General features: G+C 28.9%; 1 protein-coding gene and 1 non-coding gene across 4 annotated transcripts; one reads left to right on the top strand and one right to left on the bottom strand.

The window, feature by feature from the left end:
- Nucleotides 1–2,574: 2,574 nt before the first annotated feature.
- On the top strand, nt 2,575–2,681 carry LOC136975552 (U6 spliceosomal RNA). Its single transcript, XR_010880798.1, has one exon. It is a non-coding gene; the product is annotated as a U6 spliceosomal RNA (small nuclear RNA).
- Nucleotides 2,682–7,512: 4,831 nt separating this feature from the next.
- sqh (Myosin regulatory light chain sqh) lies at nt 7,513–20,614 on the bottom strand. Of its 3 annotated transcripts, none has more exons than XM_067270594.1 (4): nt 20,466–20,614; nt 16,821–17,020; nt 13,314–13,543; nt 7,513–8,028 (listed from the first exon to the last, which is right to left on the bottom strand). In XM_067270594.1, the coding sequence occupies exons 2-4, from the start codon at nt 17,005–17,007 to the stop codon at nt 7,921–7,923; spliced, it is 525 nt and encodes a 174-aa protein (XP_067126695.1). In that variant the 5' UTR covers nt 17,008–17,020; nt 20,466–20,614; the 3' UTR covers nt 7,513–7,920. The 3 variants fall into 3 exon arrangements, with proteins under 3 accessions (XP_067126695.1, XP_067126697.1, XP_067126696.1); XM_067270596.1 differs by having other exon boundaries at nt 16,821–17,015; nt 20,466–20,593; XM_067270595.1 differs by lacking the exon at nt 20,466–20,614 and adding an exon at nt 19,999–20,151.
- Between the last annotated feature and the right edge of the window lie 377 nt (nt 20,615–20,991).

Genomic DNA, 20,991 nt, shown 5'->3' with positions numbered 1-20,991 from the left:
AGAAGTTATTAAAACATTTTCTTATCAGTTATTTGTTATTTAGATTTTGACAAAAGATCGAAAGTACCAGTAAATACTTTTGACCTTATTGAAAAGCCATTTTCTGGTCAGCAAGAAATATAATTTAAAGTTCCACGTGTAAAGATAATATAAATTAAATGTGTATGAGAATTTTCATGAAAATCATTCTTTTAAACACTAGTAGCCTTATATAGTTATTTTGCCAAATGAATTAAATTTGTTTTCAGTCACATTGAATTCAGTTTGTTTATAACAGGTCTGGTTTAAGCGTACCCTTTAATTTTATTGTGAAAATACATTAGCTGAAATTTTCACTTAAATGTTGTCTGAATGTTCTGCTTCTAGTGGTTCAAATTTTTATGGAAAAGGACTTACAATAAAATATTTTCCTAGAGATCCCTTTTGGAGAAAAATTTGGGCTATAAAAGTATGCCGAGAAAATTGGAATCCTGCAAATATTTCTGTTTTGCATGGAGTTTATTTTGAAAAACAAATATGGAAGAAAGTAAAAGTTAAGAGAAAATTATCAAAATGGAGTTAAGAATAAGCTGAACAAGAATTTTACTGATTTTTTCTCGATATAATTAAGAAACCCACAGAAGAAAATGATTATTATACCAGAAAAGTATAAAACTGAAAATACTTCTTTACAATGCAGAAAATAATTCCTTATATATCTTGCTATTTAATAAAAAGTATACAAAGAACCGAGAAAACTCGTAACAAAAACATTGCATCAGTAGAATCGAAAAAAAGCCCTCTTACAAAATATATCTTTTATAAATTTTCTCTGCCTGAATGGGCACTAAGAGCACCTTTTACAGCAAGTCCATTATGTGTTTGTAGGTCACGGTTTCGTGCCTGTCCAACGGACTTCTACAAGGAGTTCGGTTTTCCGGATTTACATTCTAACACCTTTAATAGCAATGGGGGACATTCCCTTCAGCAGATCTCCAAGTGTTGCGTTGTCGTATTCCATCAAAACAACCAACCAAACCTTTAATATTTAATTAAAATCATTGTACACATCTGTATGTAGCCGTACAAAATTCAGCAAAAGTATCGATACATTTCAAATTAATCTTCACTAAAATGAGATTATAAAGTATTTTAATCTTTAATAAAATGTTTCACAATTAAAATAAGTAGTGAATTTGTCACTTGTATTCTTTGAGCTTATTTCCTATTTAATTACATCTACAGTAGATGTAATTAAACATGTAGCGTTATATGTGAATTTACATGAATTGTATGTGTATTTATATGTGAATTTATATGAATTATATATTACCAATTTAATTAAAGTACAACTCATTTAACGCTACATGTATAATACATGTAATGTTAAATGAGTTGTACAGTACTTTCTCTAAATTGATAATATATAATTTATATAAATTCACTTATAATGCCAAGTTTTCCAACATACTCATTCAAAATGGTGGCCTAGTTGATATAACGTTATATTCTATGACGAAATCTCTTTCCATTTATATATTCAAAAATCTTTGAATACGAATATTTGTGGGGAGATGTTATTTAACAAAATCTGATATTATTCTAATACTACTACAAATATCGTTTTACCATGAACTATAAATAACATTATTTTAAATTAAAGAATTGCCAACTCACATTATGTATATACAAATCATAATTCTTTAAAGATATGAAACGAAAAATTTTTTATTGTGTCATCGTCCCAATGCCGGACTGCAATTTTTAATGATATTTTTAATGTTTTTAATTTAAAAATATATGCTCTCCACCTCAAAATATTAGTGGCTTGCCCCTGTACATCATACTTTTCTTTTAACAATAGAGTCGTGCCGGTCATCTATCTAACACCTTTCAGGGGAAATTTTTTGAATTGAAATAACACAACACTGGAAATTTTTATGTCTTCAATATTTTCAAACTGTATCCCAATTAAATATGATTTTTTTTATAATTTCAAAATGAGAAGTATCGTGCTGAGGAATGAAAGGCATATTTCGTTGCTTACACAGCGTATCTAAAATATTCTGTCACCACAGCAACCACAATGGCGTAATATAACACTTCTGTTTAATAAGTTAATGTTTTCTAAATTTCGCCTCTAGAATTTGTTGCAATATTTTTTATTTTGTTTAGGAGCGCGTAATGCATTGTTCATTGCCAATATTCCAGCAGTATCCAAATTGTTTAAACGAATAGATGTGTTGAGACAACGCAACCCACGGACGATCAACCTAAACTAACAGACGTGGTCCTGTCGAAGTAGAATTCCTGTGTAATCAGCGTTACAACTTATATTGCTGACTTCTGCAACTATTATTGGCTAAATTGTGGTCTCATGTTTTCATTGGAGCCATATTGTAGAGTAGTTTGGTGAGATTTAGAGTTTATTTTAGTAGTCAGGTTTTGAAATCATCTCTGTACGTAGGAAAATGGATGTTTTTCACTTTTTGGAAAAAATATGCTTAAAAATTCATTTTTATGACAAGCAAACAAATGATCACTTAAAGTTACTATATGAAAATTTTTGACAAATATTTTGAAATGTTCACTTCAGTATTCGCTTCGGCGGTACATATACTAAAATTGGAACGATACAGAGAAGATTAGCATGGCCCCTGCGCAAGGATGACACGCAAAATCGTGAAGCGTTCATATTTTTTGGGCCGAATGGCCGAGTGGTCAAGGTGGCAGCCTACCGCTCTGAGGGACCCAGGATCGAATCCGAACGGGTCGAGAAATCCCCAGGAATTTTTCAGGGGTGGTCCGTTCGGATATTTCGGGCCCCGTTCCTCACCACCCTGTCGCCTCATTGTGGGCCTGGCCGAACCCATAATGGGCCTACTAATAGAGGCCCTCTTAGTGCCCACAGGGCGGAAAGAGTTGTAAAAAAAATATATTCACTTCAAATTATCAAAGAAAACAGAAAGCTCATAGTGTTTAAAAAAATCGTTTTTAAAACATCCAATATGTGATATTTTGCACATTATAGCAAACAATACATTACAAACGTGTTATTCACCTTTTAAAAAATGCAAATAACTTGTCATTCAAGATTACAACATTTATCTTTCGACACTTTATATCTTTAATCTGAATCTGTCACGGAATGCCTAGAATGCCCACTAGGGGACATCGCGGGCTATATATATATATATATATATATATTATATAAAATATAATATATATCTATAAATAGTATATACGTTATGGCCACGTTTCTTTATGCAGCGAGAGTGTAGCGAAATGACGTCACGAGCAGTGTTGGCCAATTAAAAACCAGTTTCATTGTGTTCGCTGTAAAGCACTTCTCGAGCGCTGCATAAAGAAACGCGGCCTTTTTTCTTCTATTGTAGTACATCTGGCAACGTTATAATAGTGGTTATTCTCTGTGGCGCCATCTTTTGACAAAACGTTTTAATTTAATAAAAAATTCTTCCAATAAAAATCGGTTTTTAACATTTTAAATTGTTTTCTGAAAAAAAGATTAATAGTTAAACGTTTCTCGAGTATCCTTTAATCTAAACTATTAATTAAAAGTAACTAATTGTTGATATGTACTGTAATTCATTTAATTTGGTTTAATTATAAAAGTATTTCTAGCAAACAAACTTTATTTATATAATTAAAAGAAAAAATATTCCAAAATACTGTATGTTATCTTCTTTTAGCTATAAATATTTCTAAAATTCTACAGAATCAGTTTTCTATCAGAGAATAGACAAAAGATATAGATTAATGAATCATGGCCCACTCCCCCTTCTTAAGAAGTTCTTCAATTATTTATAACAGAGCAAAGAAAAGGAAAAGAAGAATTTAAATGGAAAAAAATACTGTATTTAATTAGTTCTCTTTAGTAAATATAAAGTCGCTTATTTTCACTCTTCTTCTATATACTGTATGTATAATAAACCTCTCTAGTATTCCCCACTTTTACGACGGACATAAATGACTTTGAAATGAAATTTATATCCATTTATGCCAGTAAACTTTAGGGAAATCGAATGGAACAATTAACAACGGTTTTCCAAGAAACAATTACATCGTAAAGACGGGTATTGTACTTAGGAAATTTAGTTCAGTCATACAATAATTCAATCGTCAATAGTTCATCATACGTGGTACTTAAATGAAACGTCTTGTAGCTATTTGCTGGTTTCTGCAGGTCCCCCTTTATTTATCCTCTTGTCCACTCAAATTGCAAAATTACATTAGAACTCTTTCCATCCTATAGGCACAAGACAACCTTTTTCAGCAAGCCCACAATGAGTCGAGTGGTGAGCTCTGTAATGAGTTAGGTCAAAGCGTGTTTTACGTGGTGTAATCATGTGAAGACTGTTGTAACTGGAGTGTCATTTCAGTAACTTCTGTGTACAGTACCTTTAAAGAACCTATAGAGTAGATTGAAAGTAAACAAAAATTACTGAGTCGTAATAACGACTTTCCAATGCGCTGTAGGTACTTGTTGCACACATAACAAAACAGTAATGTTAAAATAGAAGACTAGAGCTGGTTAAGGTCAGGGACATGGAGTGGTAGAGCTAGGATTTTTCTTCGGATCTTAGGATTCATTAATTTATGGGGGTAGTGGGTGGTTTTTTTTTTTTTTTTGGTTAGAAAAATAAATTTTTAAGACTGCTTTTTATTAATGAAAAAGTATTTCATTTGTTCAAAAGAAATTTGCTAAAGGGACACCCTAACTCTGGTCCCATACAATATTTCGATGGCCCTGCTCATGATCTTCCATACAGCTATATTCAGCAATTATTGTATTCTTAATATCAGCCGTCCTTCGAATCTGATCTTCTCACCTTACTCTATTAACTTGAATAATTCAGGAAGCTTATAGTTTTTATATTATTTGCATTGAAAACTTACCAAACAGAAAACTAATAATCTTGTACGAGCTTCATATAGATAAAAATTATAAATTTAATCTTTAACGCTTTATTTGATATAATATATTATTATTATTTTAATTCAGAAAATGGCTTTTAATTTTAGCGTAATATGTTATAGGCCTATTACTGTGATAAAAAATTATCGGGAATGGTTCATTTAAACTGCGCGCGTGCAAGAGCACCGTCGTCGAATTTTTCGTCATTTGGTACAACTTTTAATGACATCTAGAAGCAATCCATCGCCTAATTATTTTCGTTTGCAAATAAACCCTGTTTTGTGTGTAAAGAATTTTTGCGCCGCGATTTTTCAAAATGCCGAGTGTAATTGAGCAAAGAACGTGCATTAAATTTAGTTATCGCAACAGAATTACTGCATCAAAAACGTTGTAAATGTTGCAGTGATCATAGTTATCAAAAACAAGAGATTTCCCGTGGTACAAGATGTTCGAGGAAGCGCGGATGAAGAACCATGCTCTGGTAGACATCTACTTCAACCAGCGGCGCTCATATCCCTAATTTTCCAACTAATCCGTACAACACGGTTTCCGGTTTTGCTCTAATACTGTTCGAGATTTTGGGAAATCCGTACAAAATTTTACCATTAAGTGCAAACTCAGCCATTTAATATTCTTATTATTCAGTTAAGCATACCTGTGGTCTCAAATTTGCCCACGGATTTTAGAATATTGAAATTTCAATTTGTTGTGCGCCTTTCGTCAGGTTTACTTTAATGAAAACTGATGAGAAAGCTAGGACAATGAAGAAAATTGTACCATCAAGCAGGTACAGTTGAAGGGTTAATTGCCTACTACCATATATATCAAATATAGTGGTACTCTACCCAAACTTAGTCCTCGGGCAAAATCTGTTCTTGAACATATTTGATAGTCTTACTACCTTTAAACAGGGTGGTGCGTAATGGAGTCCCACATTTACGAGGTGAATTTTAAAAAAACGGTACAATATGGAAAAAACTATTTAAAGTACATGTAAGAAAGTTTTTTTTGTTAGGTTTTAAAAAATGTCATCGTCCAAATGTTGGCCTTCACAGGTGATGCACATTTGGAGCGTTCCTTGAAGTTTTCTTCAACTCTCACCAGCATCTGGAGGAATTTTGGCGATTTCCTCATGAATGGCCTCGAGTTCTTGTAAGGTTCTCTGCCTTGAGATACTCCCCATAAAAAAAAGTCACAGGGGCTCAAATCAAGGGAGCGAGGGGCCATTCAACGGCTTTTCGTGAAGAGATTAGTCGACTGGGGAACATCTGTCAAAATAGCGCAAGAACGACGGTTCGTAAAGGCTGTGGCTCCATCCTGTTGAAACCAAAAGCCACTTGTCTTTCCTTTTGGGGCGCAAAAACTTCTCCAGCATGTCGCAGTATTGGTTTGATATCACAAGTAACAGTGACGCCATCCTCTTCAAAAAACGGCTCCACGATGCCTACAGGGCAAAGCACACCAAACTGACTTTCAGACTGTGAAAAGGTCGTTGCGGAGTTCTCAGGGGTTTCTAGCAGTCCAATAACGAAAATTGTGCTTGTTCACTGTGCCAGATGAAAATGCTCTTCGTCACTACTCCACACAATACCTCTAGGAGGCTGTAAAGATTTATCATCATTTTTAAAACCTAACCAAACAAAACTTTCTTACATGTACAGTACATTGCCTCAAATGTGGGTTTCCATTATGCCCCACCCTGTACAAGTGATTATAATACACAAAAAAATGTGTACACACTACTTAAAAATCACAAAATTTGATAAAACTCAGGACTTAACACAGGAAAGTATCTAGGAGTACAGAAAAATCAAGCACTTTGAATTGTGTTTTTCAGGATGCATTTCATGTGGAAACCCATCTTCAGTTTTTGAGAACTTCAAATATTTGTTTTCCTACTTACTACTCAAGCACAATTTGGCCCAACTGAAAGTTTCACAATGATGTAGATCAGTGGTGGCCAATGACAACTTCATGTCGCTAATATAAGTGTTCAATTTTAATAAGAATTATCCAAAGTGTTGTACCATGATGATGCAATATTACTCTTAAGTTTGTGATATTGCTTTGAAGACACCATATGAAGTAAAATATGAACTACAATAAACCCCACTTACTCAGCTAATAGGAGTCAAAGATTGTCTAAGTTAGCAAGTTTTCTGTGACCACGAAGACAGATGAGATACAATAGTATTTTATTACAATCAGCTTTATACCGATGTTTTATCAAGCTGAGATCAAACTGTTGAATTTATCATTTACAAGAAATGGCTCAAAAGTTCGTAACAATACACACAGTCTTTAGTAACTTACCGACTGCAGCAATGTAATTCATGGTATTGCAGACTTCAAGATATCAAAAATACTTGTTAATTATAATTTTTCTATTGTCAAGATATTTTAAATTACCATTTTAAAGAAATCTGAGTTAAAGAGTTAATTTCTAGAATAAAAATTCAGTATTGAATTCAAAAATAAAATATTGTGACTTTTGTCTAATTTAAATTCAAGCATACAATCATCATAAACTAAAATTATGTATTATTGATAAATTTTAATTTATTATACTAAAGATAATATTTGCTCATTACACAAAATGCAAAGTTCTAAAATGGACTTTTATTTAAACAAAGTGTTTATTAAGTACATAAAAATTTTATAGAAAATTTACTGCATGGTTAAGAAAAAACAATAGCATATATTCTTTTATAATATACAAAATGAATTGGAATTTTGTATAAAAGTGTATTCAATTATCAAATTAAGATGCTACAAATTAAAAATGGGCAATCTGAGAAAAAATTTTTGTAAATGAAGAAAAAAAAAGCTGGTAAGAAAATATAATTTAGAAATTAACTATATAATGTTCTTAAACGATTCCCCATTTTTACTCAATGGTGTAGCTCAACGTGATTTAAAGCAAATAAACTATTAAATAATGTATTCTGCGATATATATATAATATAATATAATAATATAATGCAAAGGTATTTAGTCCTTGTATACTATTGGTCGTCTTTATCTTTGGCACCATGTTTTAGAATACGTGTGAATTCCATGTAGTCAAACATGCCATTTTTATCTATGGGAGCTTCTCTGTACATCTCATCAACCTAAATCAACAATAAATATATATAAAATTAAAACAATGTATTGATTATATAAATAAGGATATTATTTAATTGTAAAAAAAAAAAAAAAAAAAAAAAAAATCCAAACAGTTTAGTGTTACAAATCAAACAATAGTTGACATTTTGAGGTAGAATTAATTGAAAAAGTTAATGCCATGCCAACTCTAGACATTATATAAGTTACATTTTCCTCCTTTCAATTTAGTTTTATAATTAATATTTCCTATTTATTTTTCCCAATAAATGGTTTAAGAATTGAATAAACACAAAAATAGTCATATACTGAGAATTAGAATTTCAATCATTCAACACACCACCATTGTGGAACCAAGCACTGGAATTGAAGATACTGCCTTCTGAAACTCTCAAAATTCAAGCACCTTTCCCCAAATTACTGCATCTGAAGCATAAATATCATGGGATTTCACATAGGATACCTGCTCGTTCAGGTGAGCCCACTAAAAAAAGTCCAGTGGAGTGAACTTGAGAATTCTTGCAATCATTTTCTAATGACTGCCAGGAAAATGATACTGGAGGTTGCCACATGTTGAAATGATCAATGTAGGGCACAATCAACCAATAAAAAGGGATTAATAAAAGAAAATTAGATATAGTATTAATAAAAAGTTTTTTTATTTTGGATAAATTTAAGTAAAAATTAACAATTTAATGTAAAAGTATATAATTTAGTTAATTATCATCAACAATTGAATATAATGCTGCTGTATATAATGAATAAACAATATACTGTATCTGTATATTACATCTAAACTTATATTTTTCTTTTTTATCATCACATACTGTACATACTCCCATAGTTCTACATCATTTAGTACATTTTCAAAAAATGTATGCCACTGTTTTTATAATTAATGCTTATAAGCAATTCTGGCTTTGATAAATGCAACGAAATCCAATGGCAATTATAGCACTTTCCACCAAGGCCAAAAATAAAAGTTTGTAGTAAAATGAAACTTTTCATTGTTGGGGGAAAATTTTTTTGTTAATGAAGATTTTTATTGTGTTTACAAAATCCTATACATTTTTTCAGAAATTGTATGTTCTTCATATCTCTAATTTTTTAAAAATGACTTATTTTTGAACAGAGTTTCTTTTGGTTTACAAATGTAAAGTAGGACAATTAAAATCTGATGCAGGATGTAGGAATCTATTATAATTGTAGGACAATCCTATGAAAAGTAGGATGCATGTCAATCCTATACTGGAGTGACTCCCTAGAACTAGTGTAAAGTGGGGAGTATACCAACTTGTATGAAATGCAATTTTTCAAAATTCAGGGATATGCATACACAATAGGGAGAACTAGAACTTCCTTTACAGCATGTGCCTGTACCCTACTGTAGTCATTGTTGAATGAAAGCAGCATGACAGTAGTTGGACAACCACAGTGTCATTTTGGATGCAATACAAAACTTATGCTAGGAAAATGATTACTTCCCCTCCATAATCTGATCAGAGTTGTCACTTGATAGTTTCATAAAAAGTTTTACTCCAAATGATGGGCTGGTCATGAGAAGAGGAAGGCATATCTACTGAAAATTTCAATTTTAAGTCATAATCCTCTGGTAACAGAACTTATATGTAATGGAAAGGATGTCCATCAATGTCCTTCATAATGCAATGCATAGTAGTGAGGGCCATTATTTAACTCTATACAAAAACAAACAAGCACATCCATCTTATTAGCAGGCAAATCTGCCTTTGTCCTAATAAAATTGTTATATTTATAATTTTATGTTTTTATCATCAAAGAATTGTTTGGAATTAAATTTGATTTATCATCACTTAATGTATTTTTATATATACACCTATATATGCATAAACCTGGGGTTGAACAAAATATTTTTGGCAAAAAGGAGTCATGAATGGAGAAAGTTTAATAAGCCCTAATATAGAAGATTAAATTTTTCTAAAATTGTTGTCTATCTTTAATCTGAATTTAGCTAATTTTAATTTAAAATTTTCTAAATATGGTCAAGAATTATGCTATAAAGAACTGTCTTACAAAACTAATTATTTAGTCAAATATTAGTCCATAAAACAAAATTGGATTGTTTCAGCATAAACAGTTAAGGTAGGGAGAAAGACACTAAATTTTCTGAGCAGAAAAATGTATTTATTTAGTTTCCTTGTCATAAGTTATTTATGACTAAAATAGTGTTGAAAACAGTTCAAACAGAAGAGTTGAACAGTGTTTTGAGCATGACACAGATCAGAATGATTAAATAATATTGTTAAACTAGATTTACCAGAATTGAAACAAAGAATGTATGTCAAAATATGTTTTTAAGTATTTTAATGCTTTTATACATAATAATTAGTTTAAAATAAGAAAAAGGTTCTCTCTTAAAGATAAAAGTAATCATAATACTTTATACTCTAGTCCAGTAGAATATATATTTTAGAAAATTATGATATGTGATTATAAAATATAGTCACATGTTCTCATAAGTGACCAGTCATATAGTATGACTTAATTTTTTTAATATCTTTTTATTATCAAAAAAATTTTTACATTTATTTAAATAGATATATTTTAAATTTACATCTCAATATAGAAAAATCCATGAGTTGTTTAACTTTCCTAGCAACATTTAGAAATGCATGTGAGGAACCATTTATTATGACATTTTATTTCAAAAAACTTTTTATATTATGAATTATTATAAAATGGGATAGCTTAATTTTGAGGGTATGAATGGGTCTTATAAAAAATTGTAAATGCTAATAATGAGTAAAATTGTCCAACCTACTTGAAATAACATGATCCCCTTTGTCTCCCTGACCAGTCAATCTTTAACCACCAAAATTTAATAGCATTAATCCCCAATACACAAACCTCCCTGAAAAATTACAGAAATTTTCAACAAAAAGCAATGCACTTATTAAGCTTCAAAGAGGGTAAACAAAATCATGACTGCCCCACAAAAAAAAATTGGAGGAATTTTTTTTGTATTTCTCAACATTTCAAAGTCTGAAGTCCAAACACCACAAAAATCTTTGGTAATTGGTGAAAAAAATTAACCTCCCTATTTTTCCTGTTATATGAGCCACTCACTTGCCAAATCAATTAACTCCACAAAACAAAAAGTATGAAAATTGATAATATACAGTGGTACCTCAGTATACATCTGCTTTAGAATATGTCCAATTCAGAATACATCCTGTTTGGACAAAACAAATTTTACTCAGTATATGACTTTTGTTCGGTATACGACTTAATTCAATTATACACAGCATCTATGAACAAGTAGCACTATCGGTGTACTAGACCAGACTAGACGTTCACAGTGCCACGGTCTATAACTTTGTTAAATTTCTTCTGATTTTAATTTGTAAGTAAAACGTTATTTTTATTAATCACGAATTGCAAAAAGGCAAATGAAAAGCAACAGAAAACTAAAAAAAATGACTAGAATCACAATGGAACTGAAAAAAGATTGTTGAGAAATATGAAGATGGCATGGGTGTTCGAGATTTAGCTGTTGCATACTGTATTCGACGATATCGACAATCGTGAAAAATAAAGACATTATTAAATCTGCTAACGTTGTGAAAGGGGTTAAATCAATTTCTAAACAGAGATTGGAGACATTAGATCATGTTGAGAAATTGCTTTTGCTTTGGATAACTGAAAAACACTGTGCTGGCAACAGCGTATCAGAAGCAATTATAAGCAATTATTTGCGATTATTACTGTAATAACTTTAAAAATCTATAATAAAATTTATTCTTTTATTAATGTGCTCAAACAATGTTTCAATTATTTTACAACCCCATTAATATACCATATCAAGAGGAGGTTTTTTTACACGAGAACGGATTAATCATTTTTACATTACTTATGGGAAAGGTTGGGTTGGTATAAGTCCTATTCGGTATAAGTCCAAACATCAGAAACAGATTAAGGTCATATACCAAGGTTCCACTGTAAATTATTTTTTTAAATTTCTTTTTAAACTTTAAAAAAACATTGTAGAATGTATTTTTATATATTGTTACATTAAAAGCATGGCTTTAATGTAACAATATATAAAATTAGTTATGCAAAAAATGTAAAAATAATGATGATTATATTAAGGATTCACAAATGAAGTTAATCAATTTGGCTTATGAACGGCTCATATATAAGAGCTGGGAAAATAAAACTATGGTCAGTTTCAAAGATAGTTACAATTTTCACCACTAGGGTGTATATTGGTACCAATGTCTCAGCACCATCAAAAATCATTCATTCAGCATGCTTTCCATCATACACTGTCACACATTGCAATTGAATTATCAGATTAGAAACAGCAGAGTACATGTTAGGACTAACAAAACTCTTCCTTTTCAATTCACCTCTTCAATAAATCTACAACTCCACATGTATAAACCCTACTTTTAAAATAGTAGTAACTGGAAATCACAAATCTGAGATCATGTAAACCAGCAGGACATTGCATTGGAAAACACTGATCATTCATTAACAAAAATGCATTAGATAGTATATGCCAGTCATTGTGAGAGAATGTCTTGAATAGACAATGCTACTTAAATAACATCTCTGTTGTTGTTTACAGATGACAAAAGTTTAACATATCTTTTTAATGTAGCAGCAGCAAATTTTCTTATAGTTAGATAATTGCATAAATGCAAATGATTTGTATCATACAACAGGTGTGCAATATAATCTGAATCTTTGCATTTTGATGACCTTTTGTGTGTTCATATGAGTAAAAATGCTACTTGTAGTTTCATAATTCACATTAAAAGTTATGACAGTATGTCATGCCTGATATAAAATTTTTTCCCAAAAAACCTTACAAAGTATATCAACAAATCTCATTTTGATGAAAATGTTACAAAATGTGTGAGTGTGTGTGTATAGTGTAGACACAAACATGCTAGACATTTTCAACTCAAACATTTATGGCAGAGCAACATGTTTGTTACTTTTGTTCCTTTTTCCTGCACAGCAATACATTAGACAATCAAATAAAATTATTAAAGTATACCATTTTAGACTACTTTTGGAGATAAAACTTATGCATATAAATTTAGTTGATCTCTATCTTGACATAAACAATTTCAAAAATTTTCACTACTAGGTGTCTTTAATAATGCCACCTGTTGTTGCTGCACTATAAAGAAGATATGTTGCAAACTTTTGTCATCCTTATACCACAGCAGAGAATGTTCAAACAGCATTGTTTATACAAGAGAAATTCTCACATGCAAGACAAATACATATGATATATACTTACATCTTCATCAGTAAAGCGATCACCCATAGTAGTCAATAATTCTCTCAATCTTTCTTCGTGTAAATATCCAGTATTTTCTTCATCAAAACAAGCAAATGCATTTTTAATAACATCTTCAGGATCTGTTCCCTGCAGACGTTCTCCAAATAAAGTAAGAAACATAGTAAAATTAATAGGTCCTGGTGCTTCGTTCATCATCCCATCTAAATATGGATCATCTGGATTTTTTCCTGAAATAAAAGAAATGAAAGTAAACTAACTATACTATAGCATTAAATTAATATAGTTTAAATATAAATAATTAATGCAAACTGATTATAATTGCTAGCATGTTTGTTTCCTGTTCATAACAAACACCAAACATTAAAAATCCATAATTAAAAGGCAATTTGCATTGAAGTAAAATGTAAAGTTTTTTTATATCAGTTAAAAACAAAATAAATTGGTATTTAGATATTGGTTATTAAATTTTACTTAAATTTTGCATTAAAAGCTTGTGTACAGAGCACATCTGAAACTTTCAAGTTCTTATTAATTCAAATAATACTTTAAAATGAATTTTAAGCAATTATTTTCATACATGCAAGAGTTTCACATCAGTATATTAAAAAATGTATGTGTGTAATTTTAATAATTAAGTAGCAAATAAAATTTTTGACTTGGTTTTAGAAAAGCCACTTCAAATTTCTATTTTACATTGCAGAAAGAGCAAATGCTTTTAACCACATTTTGGTATAAATACAAGTGTGTTTTCAGTGCATCTAACATAACCAATTGAATACATTTGAAATACCTAGAAAAAATAAATTTAAAAATTACTTTAGATCCTGTCTAGCTAGATTCCAACTAAATAAATATCAGAATTTATATTTTAATTTTTCAAAAAGCAGTGGAATTATAAAAGTAACTTGTTATACCAGATTTGTAATGGCAAGTTATTCTCTACATAGTTCTCCACATGCAAGAAGTCATGACCCAATTGAGTTCTAGAAGTGCAGTCCTTTTGGCTAAGTGTGCTATACACCTTTTCCATATAAGCATTAACACTTTTTTTGAATTCTGTACAGTAAAACTTATCTAATCCTAACTAACTAGAGCTCAAACCTAGTTGGATTAGCAAGTGTTTCAAATTATCCACACTTTTTCTTGATATATTTCTTATATTAAATGTGGGAATTCTTAACACTGTAGTTAAATGAGTGCCACTTGTCCTGGTATAATATAATCAATTTTTTTGAAAAATTAAAATCCTTGTTCCCATGTAATTTCCAAATTCTCTCCAAGAATAAGCTTTACTCTATAGAAAGACAATAGGAGACAATTTTTGGAATAGAAAGTAAAGGTTAAAGTTTATTTTGAAAGGAAAAGTTAAAACATGAAAATGATAATTTTTTTGGTGGGAGAGATTTTAGATTTTTTTTGGTAACTCAGATTAATCAAAAGTTCAAACCAGCAAAGTTCAAATTAGAGATTCTACTGTATTAAAATAAATTTAATCAGAACTTTTTGATAATGTAGTAATTTTTGTTATTGTAAATCTTAATCTGGAAACAAAATCAAATAGAGAAATAAATAATACAGACTTGTTGAGACAAGTAATGTAAGCTTTGTAGTGAAAAAGCAAATTATTAAAAAACATCCTTCTATATCATTTTAAGAGAAAGGTTATAGAAAAACAAATCAACAAAATACTTATTTTTTCATATGAATTTTGTTACGTAATATTGTAATATTCGTGTTAGTTTGTTTCAGGTACTTTTATACATAAGCATTGGATTAAACGACATTATGTTTTATAACAATTTGTTACATCACAATAAATACAAAATCAAGTAATTAACTTAAAAATATAGAAGCATTTTAAAATATAAGGTTAATTTCAGATGAACAAACTTGCAACTTACTACATTTCATATTTTATTTAAATAACTGAGGATGTGAAATGAAGTACTACAATAAGTTTTCAAGATTAAAATAGTTTGAAATTACATGTGAAGAAGGTTTCACATTATTCTAATGTACATTAAAACTTTTTCATTAAAACATTTTCAATTATTTGTAAGAATCTGAAAGAAAGTTCAACCTGTAGTAGGACTCAAATTCACAACTTCTGCTTATTGTGCAGATAAACCCTTAGCTGAAGTCCTTCACTAGGATGATTTTATTCCATACAAATTATTTGAATTAAATTTGGATTAAAAATTTTTAAAATTATTATTAGCAAAGAGGTCTTTACCACTCATCTCTAAAGCCAAATTACTTAGTTTACGTATTGTACTGATCATAGAGAGAAAAACTACTTTTAGATAAAAAGACATTAAATCTAGTTCATCCCTACTAAAATTTAGTTTTTAATTAATGCAAACTAACCTAACCTAAATATTTTTGATTCGTATTAAAATGCAAGAAACTTAAATATCTCAGCAATAAAAACATTGTTTAGAAGTTCAATGCATACCTCAAAAAAGTTTGAATATCTATTTTAATAAATAACTGGACAAAATGTATGGATCAGGTCTAATAACAAAAGAGCAACAAGATTTGTTAGTAAAAACGAGACATGGAAAACAATACCTTGACCCATACCAAATCATGATAATTATGGGAATCTGGACCACAATTCAAACCTGGCACTAATATATAGCACCTGCCTAGTTGAGGTACAGCATTTTGATCATGTTTGTTTTAATTGACATTACTACTATATTGTTGTAGAACATTTCTTTTTGGATACTTAACTTTGTTTAGTGATATTTTAACCATTTATTAATAAAATGACATAAATAAAAATGTTTTTCTTGACTTCATTTAACTGTTTATACATTTTAAAAATTTAGTGGTTAATAATGTAAAATTAAATAATTTTACATAAATTTAATTCTAGTATTCTAGAAAATACAGCTTTCATTCAACATGTTTTAAAAAACAAAATTTATATTTTGTGTAAAACTAATTGCTATTTTTAATATAAATTTGAAGAGTTCTCTTTATTTTAAAAAAGACAAATAATTTTTAAAATACACCTATTGCTAATTGCAAAATTTACAAATAATTATTGGGGAGGAAAAAATTATATATAACACAATTTTAAAGTTTAAATATAATTTAATATACTTATAATTACATGAAATGCATTTCCATTCAATCTTATTTAGGCTCCATAAAAATGAACATTAAAATATTGACAAAGATTTGTTTTTACTTACACTATTTTATTGATTTAGCTACTCAATTAAATAAGAAAAATTTATCATCTCTTTAAATACATGTTTATGCAAAATAAATATGTAAACAAGCACCGAAACCAAGTTCTCAAAAACAGCACACTTTTATTTATAAGATCTCTGTATTTATAACCTAGTAGATGATTAAATTACAGAACATTTGTTTTCTGAATTCATGGATGTATAAAAATTATAAAATGAAATCCTATCTCCCTTAACTCAGATATTTTTCTTAAAATAATATTACACATTAAAAAATTAATATAACTTAAAAAGTTACTACCTAAAGAAGCCAACATGTCATGTAAATCTTCTTTATCAATAAATCCATCTCTATTTTGATCAATCATGTTGAAAGCTTCTTTAAATTCTTGAATCTGTGCTTGATCAAACATAGCAAAGACATTAGAAGTCGCTCTCTGGGCACGTTTCTTGGTGGTGCCTCTTCCTTTAGCTTTGCGGCTCGACATGATGCTTCCTTTTCTAAAAGTTAGAAACAAAGCATTTCAGTGTAAAGTTTATACATTTTATTCCTAATAATAATCTTTTTAAAGAATATCATTATTACATTTTCAATATTATAGCAGTGCTTACACCAAATTAACAATTTTTGTAATAGCAAAAACATTGAAATTTTTATTGCATGTTAGTGGTTTGACAATTGAACAGAATTTATATAGGAGCTTTAAGTTTTTCATAAAACGGTTTCATAGAATCATTACTTTTTATCAAATATAGGTCATGTTATTGATTACATTTTTTATTAGGTCATACAAGAGAAAGTAGATTCTGTACATCAGCATAATCAAGTACAGAATATTTTTATTTTACATTTTGCTTTTCCATAAAGTCACTAATAAATTTTTCTAACTTTTTTTTAAACCTAACTACATGAAAGCTTGAAGTTTTCTTTAAATAATAAAATTTAAAAAAAATCAAAAAGGATTTCAGATATATTAAAGAATACCAAGAATTATATATCAATACAAACTCAATCTGTTCCTATAATAGATAACTGAAGATAGAGACTGCTGTCAGAATTTTATTTAAAGAAATCTTTTTTGGATTTTGTACACTAACACCGATATATTAAACAATTATATATAATGTTTAATATATCAGTGTTAGTGTACAAAATCATGTATAAAAAAAAGTAATATATAGCAATAAATTTTACTATTTCCTAAAACACTATGTAATTGATCTGTTTGTATAATTTTATTTATCAATCACCTAGATATCATTGAATGTTTATTTAAAAGTATTTTTAAATTACATATTTAGCAATGAATACTTTCATATCCAGTATATTGATAACATTTAAAGCTTTTTAAGTGGATTTATAATTTCATTTCAAAAATACAGTAAAACTTTTCTAACTCAAAGAAAATGAAGCACTTTGTAGGTCTCAATGGAAGAGCATGGAGATTTAATGTCTCCAACTTAAATTTTCTGTCTCTCTTGCTAATTGTAGAATTACCAACATTTTGGACACAAAATTTAAACATTCCTGGTAACTTTTTTGTAGATTCAGTTGAATAAAACATTCTGATTCAGACCATGTCAAAAGCTTTGTTCAAGTTAATTTTTTTTTACAAGTGGAAGGTTTTCTGGTCCTTTGACACTGATTTGTTACTTTCAACTTCCCAGGCTCAAATTTTGACATTTATTCTAATCAACAAAACTTGTCCCTTCTATGTAGAGCACTACAAAGCTGTTAATGTACAATGTGGTCTTAGGTATTATTAGGATCCCATTCAACAAGAAATAATTGCTTGTTTCAAAACTGAATGGCAAGTTCTTGTAACAGTGCTAATTAGCAGTATTGAAGATGGAGTGGTTTTAAATAACACTTAAATTCAATGTAGTATTAAATTGTAAAATGTACTTTTTGGTTTATTTATTAATAGTTTAAATATAAAAAGTAGCTAAAATTTATAATTAAAAATAATGTTGGAATTAAACCCACTTTTTATATGTAATGTAAATCTCCAAAATGCACTTTATATATCGTGACATTTTTGTGGAACCTAACAGTGTTATACGAGAGTTGCCTTACAATAAATTAATTTTTTTTACTACTTTGCACATCTATTGAACACTTTTGTATAAGATCATTACAGTGGTGGCCATGGAAATGTCACCTATAAAGGATAATGCTAAATCCAAAACAAGTTCATTAATAATGAATAAAACTCCAAATTTCTGACACCACATTGATGAATAGTAATATCAGATTTTATATTAAAAAATAAAATTAATTAATATTTGAGGAGTAATCAATAAAATTGCAAGTTGCTGGATGACTAAAACTTAGCAGGAAATAGTAATTATAGATTAAATTAGTCATCTTTATAAAATTTAGTGTGTCTATTTTATCGAGAACTTAAATTTATTTATGCATTTATTCTGCTGTATATAGTGTGTATGTTCCCAATGCATATGGATTTCAAATGTATTTTTATATTATAAAAATCTAATGCTGAAGAATATAAAGCAAAAGTTTAACACAACTCAACTTGCATTTCTGTTCTCTTCATATCTTATATAGCTAAACCTTCTACTTTTTGTGTTTGATCTGTTTAAATCTTCAACCTATAGTTACTATGTCAGTGAAAGTAGCTAACTATTTTCATTATGCAAACAAAAGGGGTAAAATTATTGCATTGATACATATTCTGGAAAAATATAAAATATTAAAGATGTATTTTAAAAGAAGGGCAATGACATATATGTTCATTTTTAACAGATCTTGAAATTATTGAAATCTGTTTAACTTTATGTAAGATAGTATTTGCAATTAATAATAAATAAAAACATTCTTAAAAACTGCTGAAAATAATAAAAACATTAATATAATTGAGAAGCATTATACTAACAAAGTGGTACAAAGAAAAACCACTTAAAGCAAAATACAGTACATTTGTAAATTAGTAAGATATATATCAGTTTGTGATATAAATCTGCGACACAAGTTTGCATATTTTTGATTCTTTGCACTGTCGCGACACGACTCATTTCATTCAGAGGTAAATTATGCATTATTTAATTATTAATGAATGCACAGTACAAGTAAGTAAAAAGTCCATTTTTTATTGAAAATGTTAAAATTATAATTTATCTATAGCATGATTCTTAACTTCCTGAGTTGTAATAATGTATTTTTAATGAAGGGATACTATTATATTTTTTTGTCAAAATACAGGAATCTATAAAATATTCCAATTTTTAATTTAATTTATGATAAAATATATTAAAACCTTCAAATTTTAAAAATGAATATAATATAAATTAATAAATGAAGTAATATTCACAATAAGAAAAATGTGTTTTAATAATAATAATAATAAATTTTGTAATAAAATTATTACAGAATAATCCAGGTTCTTTGAAATTAATTGAAAAATGATAATGAAAAGTATCTAAAAATTTTTACAATGTATTTTTAAGCTTCAACTTACATAAAGACCTTTAGAAGAGTAAAGTTGTATGGCCTTTTGTGCCAGTCACTGGAAAGTTAACGGAATTTCACGTAACTCTTTCTATAAATAACTTGACAGATGACAGAACTATTCGAATATAACTAAAACGAACTTCTTACGCTTTAGAAATATTACTGAAAAAAGAATATTTTAAAAAAAAACGTCACAAAGGAAGTGTATGACGTTTTTTAAATATTCAAAATTTCGATGATGTCACCCGATTATTTTTAACGATTCTCTTTGTAATTTTCCTATTTTAGGACTTGATTATTAAAGAGAAATATTAAAAAGAAGCGAATTATCGAGTTACAACTACTTCGAAGAAGACATTAGACCAAACACGACGGAAAATATAAATAAATCGTTCCGTTTATCTCGAATTAATAATTACACAAAGTAATAAAGGAATAATATAATACGTAATATATAAAAATATATATACTTACACTTAAATTAAATAAAACTATTTAAAAGTTTAAATTTGAAACGCACTAAGCCGCAGTTAGTTCAAAAGTGCTCGATTTCCTTTCACGTTTGACCAACACCCAATCTTCCATATATGGGCATGTCCACGCGTTATTTAGTTGCGTCATTCCAGACCGGTGTCGCCGTCTGGTAGGGCCAATTATGTTTACGTCACGGAGAATTGTAGGACACGTTTCTAAATTTCCTTTTTCGTATCGTTTAACCTTATAAAATAATCAAGCTATTGTTTAATACAAATATATTTTTTTAATATAATTTAATTGGAGATTTAAAATGCATTTTAAAAAAATTTTGTTTTCATTTATGTAATTCAGCTGTTAAAGCGAAATAAAAAAAAAGCAGGTGGCGATTTATATTTAACAGGTGGTTGCTGTTAATTTAGTCTTTCAATCTCATTATAAGGATATTAATTAATTTGAATTAGAGTTTCTGACAGAAAGGAATGATTTATTTGTTTTCTGGTCGAAACTTATTTAATTTTTAATT

This window comes from Centruroides vittatus, unplaced genomic scaffold (assembly GCF_030686945.1).
Source record: "Centruroides vittatus isolate TY-2023 unplaced genomic scaffold, ASM3068694v2 contig_374, whole genome shotgun sequence".
Classification (NCBI taxonomy): Eukaryota; Metazoa; Arthropoda; class Arachnida; order Scorpiones; family Buthidae; genus Centruroides; species Centruroides vittatus.
Note: the sequence above shows the minus strand (reverse complement) of the source record. Positions and strands in the feature narration are given on the sequence as shown.

Coding starts and splice junctions, on each gene's coding strand:
- sqh (XM_067270594.1), bottom strand. CDS start 17,007: ATGTCGAGCCGCAAAGCTAAAGGAAGAGGCACCACCAAGAAACGTGCC. Junction 13,544..16,820: donor TGACATGTTGGCTTCTTTAG/GTAGTAACTTTT, acceptor CTTTTATTTCAG/GAAAAAATCCAGATGATCCA. Junction 8,029..13,313: donor ATCGCTTTACTGATGAAGAT/GTAAGTATATAT, acceptor TTGTTGATTTAG/GTTGATGAGATGTACAGAGA.